The 11,480-nt window shown below is 52.5% G+C and overlaps 1 protein-coding gene across 1 annotated transcript; it reads left to right on the forward strand.

Annotated features, from left to right (window-relative positions):
• Window positions 1-1,733: 1,733 nt before the first annotated feature.
• On the forward strand, window positions 1,734-7,260 carry Phlda3 (pleckstrin homology like domain family A member 3). The gene is made up of 2 exons (XM_027945698.3): window positions 1,734-2,860; window positions 4,610-7,260. Exon 1 carries the CDS (start codon window positions 2,419-2,421, stop codon window positions 2,794-2,796), a length of 378 nt encoding a protein of 125 aa, XP_027801499.1. The 5' UTR covers window positions 1,734-2,418; the 3' UTR covers window positions 2,797-2,860; window positions 4,610-7,260.
• Window positions 7,261-11,480: the final 4,220 nt, after the last annotated feature.

Below are 11,480 nucleotides of genomic sequence, written 5' to 3' on the forward strand. Positions count from 1 at the left end.
ATGACTGGGTCATATCCAATATCATGTCTCTAGTAGAGGCAGTATGGCTCTGAGTCCTGTTAGCCACCACACATTCTCATCCTGGCTTTAACATTACAGAATGTTGTGTGACCTCGTTTAGGTTGCTTGTCCTCTCTGGGTCTGATTTTTTATCATCAGAAAAATGGGCACAATAATAATACTTTTCTGTCATAAGGATATAAAACATGTGCTAGGACTCTGTAAACTTTAAAAACCTGTGTATGGTGAATTAACTTGAAACTGGAGAGAACATAAACGAGACCCAGGCTCAGTGCCAGGACAGGAGGAACTGATAGAGATGGGAGAGTTAGCGGTACAGCCTGGTCTCTAGCCCATTTCCTCAAGGACAGAACTTTGGGTCATGGTAGGACTCCGTCAGGTTGGTGCATTCAGGAAATTCCTGTGGAGGAGTGGGGGAGAAAAGAGCCAGGGGGGCATGCTGGCAGACAGGGCTGTGGCCACTTCAAGCTCTTCTGCTGCTGTCCTCTGGGTCTTAGGAGACACCTACCTATCTTGTTTGCTTCTCTTCTTTTATGTCTATTCCCTCTCCTCGAGGGGCATTCTGGGAGTCAATAGTTAGTGGTTTGTGTGTGCACGTCATGTGCACAGGGCTGTGTCCGGGAGGCTGATTTCTGCCTTTTTCCAGACCCTGGAAGGAGAGAGCACCCCTGGCCCACAACTGGACCCTCCCTGTGCCCGTTAGTTTCTGCTCACTGGACATGACAGAAACACAGGGTGTGGTGCAAAGAGGTCTCCTCTCTGCCATTATTATGTATCATTATTCTCATAACAATCTATCATTAACATGTCCATGAATAGGCTCTTAAGAACTTTGGCCTGGAGGAGCTGACCAAGATGGGGCAGAGGAGAACCCAGGGAGCCATCTTGCAGCACCTGGCCTAAGCCAGTCTCTCCACCCTGTCCAAAGGAAAGGTAACAGAGGGAAGGAATCACAGTTGCTGGGGCTTGTTCTAGCCTTTCAGAAATGTTCTGTAGCGTATTCATCACAACAGCTCCATGAGATGAGAAGAAATTAATCCTTCCATTTGACAGATGAGGAAGTGGAAGGACATTAAGGGAATTGCCACACTAGGGTGTGGGGAAGAGGGAGGTTTGTACCCCACGGGGCAGAGCTCTGGTGTTCACACAATAACACTCCTAGGCAGAAAAGGGAAAGAAGGTTTTTCCCTCCACATCCCTCCCTCTTCAGTGTCTAGAGAGACGTCCATTCTCTTGGGATAGGGGACAGGGGAGAGAGATTCTGTAGGGAGGAAGCCCCTAGGCCGGAGCAGACTGACTACGCCAAGGCATCAAAGGTCATGGGGTTGAGCACCTGCCACCTCCAAGTACATGCCAGGGAGAGGACTGAAAGCAGTGACATCCCCAGATCGCTGTCAGTCACTACAGAGAGGCTTTGATTGATCTCAGCTCACCTCTCCCCAGTTCGCACTGGCAACTCTCTACAGGTCTCCCAGCAGCAGAGAAGGTGGGCCGTCCAGGCAGTGGACAGTTGTGGACAGCCTCTCTAGGGTCCGCACAGGGGAGAGAGGTCTTTTCTCTGCCATTATCATGTATCATTTAAATCTGTCATGGGGGAGGAAATCTGTCGATGGGGGAGGAACCCAACACGGGCTCCTGGCTGAGGCAATAGGCCAGAACTCTCGCGGCCTGGGAAGCATCCAGCAGCTGTCTGACGCCCACTGGGCGAGCGGTGCCACAATGCGCCAGCTGAGCAAACCCACCCCCTTGCAAGCAGTGACCGTTCATCTAGAAGACGCTCCTTCCCCTCTCTCCCGCCTCTCCTCCTCTGTCCAAGGCCTGGGGGGCTGTGATTCCAAGAAGCGGCAGACGGCGGGCCAGAAGGCTTGGACTGTTGGGTAAGCGCCCCCGCTGGGTCCCGGTCCTCCCCGCCCCGCGCCCTGCGCCTGCAGAGTGTGGCGGAGCCCCGCCCCCCGGGGCCCTGCCCGGGCGGGTGCGCAGCGCGGAGGGGAGGGCCGGCGGGGCAGGAATGCGGGGCGGGCGGCGCAGGAGGCGAGCGGAGGAACATGTAAGGACACATCCCGCGAGCTGCCGCCCAGCGCGCAGACAGAGCCCAGGGGAGCGAGCGAGCGGACGGGCGGGCGGGCGGTGGGGCTTACGGACCCGGGAGGCTCAGCGCACTGGCCAGCGGCGCGGCGGGACCGCTCGGTGCGGAGGAACCCAAGCTGGTTGAAGCGAGCGGCAGGCGGGGGCAACAGCACGCACTGCCGGCGCGGTCGTGTCCGAGGACCGCGGTGCGGACTCAGGTGGTCAGGGCGCACTGCCAGCCGGCCCCGGGGCCAGAATCCGGCGCTGCAGAGCCGGGAGGGGCGCCGCGCCCGCCGCAGCCTCTAGCGTTCTTGGAACCCCGGAGTGCCCATGACGGCGGCGGCGACAGTGCTCAAGGAGGGCGTGCTGGAGAAGCGCAGCGGCGGGCTGCTGCAGCTGTGGAAGCGCAAGCGCTGCGTGCTCACCGATCGCGGGCTGCAGCTCTTCGAGGCCAAGGGCACCGGTGGCCGGCCCAAGGAGCTCAGCTTCGCCCGCATCAAGGCTGTGGAGTGCGTGGAGAGCACCGGGCGCCACATCTACTTCACACTAGTGACCGAGGGTGGCGGTGAGATCGACTTCCGCTGCCCCCTCGAAGACCCCGGCTGGAACGCGCAGATCACCCTGGGCCTGGTCAAGTTCAAGAACCAGCAGGCCATCCAGACAGTGCGGGCCCGGCAGAGTCTGGGGACTGGGACCCTGGTGTCCTAAACCACCAGGCATACCATTTTACCGTCATGCTCCCCACCACCGCGGTGCTCAGAGGTCATGCCAGGTAAGATCCTAGGAGACTGAGCCCTCTTTCTCTCCTTCCCTTCCCCTCCTCTATTCCCTACAGAGAAAATCAGGGACCAGACCTCAACTTCAAAACCGGACAATCCTAGGGAAGGTTCCTGGGGCCAACAGAGAATAGGAGCTCAGGAGTCTGAGCTTGGGAGGCCTAGTGGGTGGTGGCCAACCAAGCAGAGCTGGCCTTTCCCCTGCTGTGCCATGCAGCAGGGTCGTGAATGTGACCTAGGTATCTGAGAGGGAGCAGGGACAAATGGAATGGGCCTCCCCACAGGTAGCCCTGACTTATATGAAGGGACATTGGCCTGCAGGAAGTGCACTCCCATCCCCCACCCCACAGGCTCCTGGTTGTGGCTTTCTGGGACCTGGGGAAAACTGAGGTTGGGGATGAGAAGCAGAAACCCACTTCCTTCTGCTAGATTGAAGCTTGTCACAGAGTTTGAGCATTGACTTGAGGCAGAAAGGCATATCCTTTGGGTAACAAAGGGGTCTTCAGGATTAGAATCAAAACCAAGGAGTCCTTGCTCCAGGTGGGTCCTCAGAGGAGGCCTTGCCTGGCTGGCCTGAGGGTCCAACTACCCTTTCTGGAGGCTGGGTTTTGGGCCTGGGGCTGAGTGTTTGGGAGAACAGGAGAGCCAGGGGAAGAGATAGGCAGGCCAAGGCCAGGCCACTGATACCCAGGGGATGTGCCTGTCTGTCCACCTGTCTAGCCAAGAACCAACCAAGCCTGGCTAGGCCAATGGAGCGGAAGCTGACAAGAGGGGACAGGGCACTGAGGAGGGTGGCTGGCTGGTGGGTACAGGATGGGGTCATGAGTTGTTATTTGTGATGTCTTAATCCTCCTTGAGCAGTAGGGCAGAGGATGGAGGGCTGATTTGTGGTCAGGAAGGCTCAGGGGAGGGACCAGGAATAGAACCTAGAAGCCTGGCACTCAGCCCCATGCCCTCTTCCCCAGATGCCACTCCCGCCCCGTGGGAACTTGGAGCAGGGTTGGGGAAGGGTTTATACCACTCTCGGCTAACTTCTGAGGTAGAAACCTATGTCCCCCCATCCCCACTCCACCCCCCATAATACCTCAGGTGCCTCGCCCTGCATTTTCTCTGGTTTCAACAAGTAGAGAGTCCCAGGAACCTGGGGCTCCATCTAGTGTCATGGCCCCTTTGATCCTCCTGTTAACTCCCTCCCACGCTATAGTGAGGGTTGGACACAAGGCTGGATGGGAGGCTGGGTGTAAGACAGACCTGCTGTACTCGAATGGGTCTACATTGATCCCTCAGGCCTAGGAAGAGGTGGTCTGTGGGGGGAGGGGCGGATTCCACTGAGCACAGTCAGCTCTGTGTCCAGGAGGACTGCATCGGGGATTCAACCAACTCAGAATCCAAAATAGCTGGATAAAAATTATGTTATTTTGAACATGTACAGACTTTTTTGAGTTCAAACAATACAGTATAACAACTATATTAACAGTATAGTAACTATTACAAGTAACATATACAGGAGGTATGCATAGGTCATATGCTAAACCATGCCATTTTATATAAAAGACTTGAACATCAGATTAGGGTATTCATGGGGTGCCCTGGAACCACCCTGTGGGTAACTAGGGACTGCTGTATTATTTTTCTGCTTGTCCTGGTATGGAAAAGGGTGGGAGGGTCTGGTGTGATACACTCAGCTCCTAGAAGATTCTGTACTCCAGGTTGCCTCTGTCCTAACCACTGTTCTTTCTCTCCAGCTTCCTTGCCCCCGTTGGCTGGTGGGAGCCTGACTGTGCTTCATGTGGTGAGGCAGGTGCCATGGACTGTGGAGGAGGCATTGGAGCTGAAGGAGTGGACAGAGCGAGGGGAAGAGGACAGAAGCCTCCCCCTGCCCCGGGGCTGAGGATGAAGATTCAGATCCTGGATGCCTGGACTGGCAGGAAATGCCCAGCTCAGGGTCTTCTAGCCTCACATGTGACGGCAGAGAGTTGGCATCAAAGTCCTCCCCACTGTGATCCTGCCTTTGGTTCTGCAGACTGCTGTTAGTCCCTGGCTTTGCTCCAGGCCCTGGGGAAGGCAGTCCCCCATGGGGTGCTTGGCCAACTCCACAGGACTCAGGAGGCCAGCCTAGTGTCCAGAGAACAAACCATCCTCGGACAGCCTCTGGACTCATCTCAAGGAGGGGGAGCTGCTGGGCCTGAGGCCCATTCCTGGGGGTCTCCTGCTGCTTAGGTCCTTTTGGGACCCCCACCCATCCAGGCCCTCTCTTTGCACACTTCTTCCTCCACCTCTACCCATCTTCACCCACTGTGGTGCTAGGCCTGGAGGTGGTGGGGGTGGGGTGGGGGTTTGGCCATTACCATTTCATGCATATTTGGAAATGAAGATGTCCCACAAAGGGTAATAACCACACTGTTTGCTGAGTGAATTCTTTGCCCACAAACACCCAGAGCTTGGAAGGTCTCTGCCTCCACCACACTTTCCCAATCCATAATCCATTTAGAAATCTCTAGCCTGGTAGGGGACATGCCTTAGTGGCTCTAGGAATAAGGGGCCTCAGTGTTACTGAGAGATGTTATCTAATTCTGTACCTATAGATGCTTCTTCTATAGAAGGTTACCTTGCCCCTTCCATCCTGGAAGATGGCTCAGATTTCTGGGCAGAACTTAACCCCCTGTCATTTACACCCTCAGGCTTATGCATCTATACAGTAAGTGAGTGTTCCTTGTTGGGTGGCTTAAAAGAAATAATTTCAACATGGGGGACACTAAAATGCAAGTAGCTGCGCTGAGTTATTCAGAAATTGCTAGTTAGTTCCCCCCGCACCAATGGGCTTTCTGCATTATAGCCAACAGTCTACTCTTCTTCCTTTCCTCCATCTTTCATCATGTCTGACCTTCTGGGGTGGAACAGTGGCCTACTCCAGAGCCTCTGGAAGGAGCAAGAAGGCTGAGTGACTCCCTTCAACAGTGTGAAGGCTTTGCTAACCTCTTTGTGCTTCCAACCTGTTTTGTTTTCCTTCAGATTTCCTCTATCTGCCAATCAATCAGTCCCCCTGTCCCAGTCCCCCAGTCCTCAGGAGCATCTCGCTCATCTGAGATGTGAACTGAGTTTCACAAATGAACACGAATTTACAATTTACAAAGGAACTTTTTAATGTCCCACTTTGTATGTCATCAAGTTGTCTAACCACCTGTGGATAACTGAATCTCATCATGGCAGATAAGCATCACCTTCCATATCATCCCCATCAGTACTATGAAGGAAGGAGGCTGCCACCCTCTCTCTATTCAAGCTACGTCACTGGGAAAGGGTGAGCTGCTCCATCTCCCTATAAAGCAGCCATTGCTAAAGCAGAATCTTTACTCTTTCAACCAAACACAAGGGTGACTGATGGAAGGGATTAAGGTGTAAAGGAAAGAGTTATCCAGACCCTCAGCAATGGGAGTGTTGTGAAGGTTTGGGATAACAAGACAATTACTCAGCAAACGAAATGCCTCTAATGGGGCAGGCACTCTGCTCTGCACTGAGAATGTAGAAGCAAAAAGGTACCATGCAATCCTTGTCCCCAGGAGCCAGAGCCCAGTGGGGTGATAAATCAATGCCAGTTGGTACCAATGGAGCTGGCCACAGGGAGCCGAAAGGATGCCTGGTTATGTGTGTCCTCTGTCTCTCGATATGTTGGCCTTAGCAGAGCTGGGAGGGCTTATTCTGGGAGCTTGGCTGCAAAGGGCAGTGAGGGGCATAGCTAGAGTGGGGTGTGTTAGGGCAGAGGGCAGGTGGAGGGTGAAAGGGCAGGCAGGCCAGTTTCTGGCGCTCCTTACTTTTTTGGAACGCTTAGCCCTGTCGATTCCCAGGAAGGCTTTGGTTCTTGTTCAAAGCAGCTTCAGTTTCTCCCTGACTAGGAGAGTCCCAGGCCCTCTGAAGTGCATTGCTATGAGACCATCCACAGACCTTGGAATGCAGTTAACTCCCAGGACACAACAGTGTAGGCTGGGGCTGTTGTAATGAATGGTCATTTAGCACCAGAACTGGGGCTTCTCGAGGATTCTAAAAGCCCTGAGAACACAGAGGTCTGAGGTTCCCAAGCCAGGTTTTTAAAAAAGACTGGTGACCTCTTTAGGGAATCGCTGCCTCTTTGATAGGGAGGGGAGCACCCTGCTTCCTGGGTTCAGGGGTGTCTTCACTGCTTTGAATTTTGTGACTCTGAATTTCAAAGCAGCAAAGAACTTTACCCTATGAATGCTTGGCTGGACCGCAGAGTAGGGTCAAGGCCCCTTTGGGGGGGTACAAACAGGCTCTGATGGTGCCAGCTGATACGCAGGAGATGGAAAAACTTTGCTCAGTTGGGCCGGAGGACGCTGTAAGTCCAGGGAGGGGCTGTTGCCACCAACTTTCCCCCTGCCCTGGCAGCCCTGGCCTCACCCCCACCCGATACATGAGTCATCAATGGGAAAATGAGACAGGGCAAGTCTCAGCTGAGCAAATGGGAGTCCACCTCGGTGGGGTGGGGTGGGGAGGCCAAGGGAAGAAGGGACGGGCTTGGTCTGGTCAGGGTGAGCTGGGGTTGGGAGCTGAGGCTTTGGCAAGAGTGAGCCTGTTGCAAGGCTGAGAATGGAGCTGAATGTGAAGAGCTAGATGAGAGTCCGCGAGCTGGGATTGCAGCAGGAAGGAGTCAGAACAGATGTACAGGGCAGGGTGGACTGTCACCTGGAAATCTAGGGCAGATGTGCAGGCATTGTGGCAGCTGCCCCACTGGGGCCATGAACCAAGGACCCTGGCAAGACTGTGCCTGGCTGGGTGCCAAGCTGCCTGCGGCTGCATACAGAACCCTGGCTCAATATCCTCGAGCCTCCTGCTCCAGTCTGCCTTCCACAGTCCAACCAACGTGATCCATGCAGGATGAAGTTCACGCTCCGCTAAAATTGCCAGTGGTTTCCTCCCTGCAATGCCGGAAGGCCAAGCTCCCCAACAGTGCCTGCTTTCTCTCTGGGTGTTTCTCTCTACACTCTCCATGCTCTGATCTCCTGCCTGCAACTGTCCCCATCCCAGAAACAGTGAAGGCTGCCTCACACTGCCAGGTGGGCACCCCACACTCTTCCTACACATTTTCTTATTGGTAGCTTGGCGTTCTCTCATGCCAGTGCCTCTGAGAAGCCTTCCATGACTGCCCTGTCTATAGGCCAGCTGGAGCCCCTGCTGCCTCCTATGTGTGGCTCTTCCTCCTCTATCAATTACGCTGCATCGCAGTCACTCGTTTACATGTCTGCCTGTGCCACTAGACTGCTCTGTTCTTAGGTTTGTTATGTGTGTATTCTGGTGCCTGAGAGTATCTGGCACACAGTAGAATCTTAATCATAATAATGGCAAACACTGTATGTTGATTCTGTGCTAGGCATTGATCCAAGAGCTGTACAAGTATGTGTACAATGTTAAATCACTTAGCACTCCAACACTCTGTGCCGTAGTTGCCATTACTAAGGCTCCATGCTTTACCTTAAGAAACTGAGACCCAAAGAAGGGAAATGGCTGTGGGCTAGGGAGGGGGATTCTCTTGTTTTAACACTGAAATTTCCACATCCTGCAAAGCCCTCAATCCTGGACAAACTGGAATGTTAGTCACCAACTCCTCTTCTGCCCCAGCACTAAGTCCTGTTGAGGGGGTCATGGCAGAGTCCAAGACTATGGGCTATAGGGTATGGCCCAGAGCATCAGCCAGCCCTGACCCAGGCACTATCAGTGTCTCCTGCCATCTTAGAGGAGGGACCGAGGTCCCGGCTGCAGGGAAGAAAGCCAGCTGGGTGTCTCTCTGGGGCTTTCTAATCAGCTTGGGGGCTTCTCCTGAGCTCCATTTACATTTCAGAGTCCAGCTTAACCCTAGTCCTTGTTTACCACCTGCCCAGATCCTGCCCAGATCTGGCCTCAAGGAGTCCTCAAGTTCACTGAGACAGAGGGCAGCAAGGGAAAGATACAGGCAGAACCCTGAAGGGGGTCTCTGAGGGGAGGAGAGGATGCTGGCTGTGGTGGTGGTGGGAGGACATTCCAGGTGGAAGAAATCTCCTGAACAAAGGTGACAGGGCCGGAAAAGCTGAGGTGACTCAAACAGGGAACTTAAAGAGGTCTTCATAGATCCAGGAGCATCACAGCTGAGCTTAGAGGAGATGGCCTGGCGCACACTGAGTGCTGGCCCGGGGCTGGGCTTCTCTCTACAAGAGGGGAGCCATTGCAAAGCTCTGCTGCAAACACACACACACACATACACACACACACACACACACACCTTTATTTTTATCATATTTATTGAAGAAAAATGTGAAAGTTAAGAAAATTATAAAGAAGACAGCAAATGTACTTGCATATTCTTATATCTTGGGGTTCATCTTTGCATTTCCATCTGCTATACTTCTTTCTTTCTTGCAGTGCTGGGGATCCAAACCAGGGCTTCGTGTGTGCTAGGCAAGAACTCTACCACTGAGCTACATTCCCCAGCTCCTCTCTCTACATTTATTTATATGCAAATATATAATATAAAAAATATAATATGTAATTGCATTTCATAATGGGGTCATGTTGTTTGTATTCTATTATATTCTGGTTCTTGATGAATCAGTGTATTTTGGTTATGGGGCAATACCATTAATAGTTTTTTTAAATGTCTGTGTGTTTATTCTTATTATATTTACTATTATCTATTCAACAACACAATCCTTCATGGTTGGGCACTCATATCCTTTTCATTTTTTCTCATATAAGGCAGAGATGACCACTTGTATAATCAAGTTTCTGGTTATGTCCTCAGGATAATAATTGGAGTGTAACGATCAGGTCCGCATCAGAGAGCAGGACTGAGATTGGTCTGGTCCATTAGGAGGCAGAAGAGAGAGCCCTGGAGCCGGGAAGTCAGGTAGGAGTTGAGGTATCGAGGGCTGGAAGGCCAGTGGAAGGAATGGAAATGGGGACGGGTGGCAAGGATGAGACTGAGTCCAGTCTGTAAGCACCCACTTCAGGGCAGGTACCTCAGCAACTTATGTCACCACGTGGATGCATTCCAGCAGCAGTGGAAAACTCAAATCACAGCCCTGAGTGTGAATCTTCCCTGTGTCTCACACTGGCCCTGTGCTTGGCACCCTGTTAAAACAGGGATGGTAATGGCCCAACTTTCTAGGATGGTTGTGAGAACTAATTGAGAATGCCTGTTAAGCAGATAAAGCACACAGATAGCGAACACTCAATGTTTGTTTTTATAGCAGTATAATAATCCTCCTAGCAACCTTGCTTTGCCTAATCCCTATTTAGAAAACTGCATGTAATTAACAACTCAAATTAGTAGCACTTACCTGGTGCTTTTACCTAATACCAATCCCTAGAGTCCATGGAGTGTGGTCTAAATTTCAGACTTACCTCCCTTCAAGATAAGTCTCCTCCTCTTACAGAGGGTGAACCTGATGCTCAGAGAAGTTAAAACATTTATCTGAGACTACCCCTGTCCCCCCCCAACCCCGCCCCCAGTCCCAGACAGATGGATTCAGACTCCCTGGCTCAGGATCCTATGTCCTTCTCTTGACCTCTGAGTCTCCTGGTAAGAGCAGGCATGGTTCATCAAGATTCCTTGGTCAGGCCTGGGGTTGTGGCTCAGTGGTAGAGCCCTTGCCTAGCATGCATGAGGCACTGGGTTCCATCCCCAGCACCACATAAAAACAAACAAACAATCAAACAAAACCTAAATAAAGGTATTGTGTCTATCTACAACTAAAAATATTAAAGAAAAAAAAAAAAAAAAGATTCCTTGGTCAGCAGTGGGCCCTGCACTGTGGTTATCTCACACCAGTGTTCACCAGGCTCCATTCCAATGGTTCCATTCTACTGGCCTTGCACGCAACACCCCCTACCCCCATCTCCTGCCAGGGAAGAGAGGACAAGTTGTGCAACAGAGTTCACAGCCCATGTTGCTGACCAAGCCAGGAGAAGGCGCAAGTTTGGCCCTGTGGAGTCCTGTTGAGAGGCAGGGGGGCCTCCACGCTAACCAAGACAACACTAACAGACGGACAGCTCAGGGAGCAGCTCCCAGGAGCAGCAACATCCATCAATTATACTTGACTGGGTGGTCAGGACTGGGGGTTGGAGTTTTCAGCTATATATTCAAACTTCAAGGCCCTCTGTGCTCACCCCACTTCCAAATAGGCACACAAAAAAACTAATGTTTCTTGCAGCCTGGATGGTCCCCCTTGTGGGTTCCACCTGCCTGCAATAGTGGATTTCTCCAGTGGACAAAACATAGGCACCTCCCTGCAAGGTGTGTGAGAGGCCCTGCCCTGTCCTTCACCTTCAGTCTTGTAATCTTTGTCACCACTCCTGTGTTCTACCCAAGTCTGTGATTAAAGACCCTCAGGTGTAACCTCATTGTATTATCACAACAGCCCACGAGAGAATATTTTCTGATGTTTAATGGTGGTAAATCTCAGACTCTGGGGGGGTGAAGTGTACCCCCCGTCATTGAATCAGGGTCTCTGACCTAACACCAGTCTGCAATTAGAAAGACAAGGGTTCCCATCCAAGGCCCTCTGTGTACCTGCCTCTGGGCCCACTGGGAGTGTAGGGAGAGGGTGTGCCCAGCTTTCTCCCTGGCCT

This window comes from Marmota flaviventris, chromosome 12 (assembly GCF_047511675.1).
Source record: "Marmota flaviventris isolate mMarFla1 chromosome 12, mMarFla1.hap1, whole genome shotgun sequence".
NCBI classification, from domain to species: domain Eukaryota; kingdom Metazoa; phylum Chordata; class Mammalia; order Rodentia; family Sciuridae; genus Marmota; species Marmota flaviventris.

What these genes read in the sequence shown, in the direction of transcription:
- Phlda3 (XM_027945698.3), top strand. Translation starts at nt 2,419, where the DNA reads ATGACGGCGGCGGCGACAGTGCTCAAGGAGGGCGTGCTGGAGAAGCGC.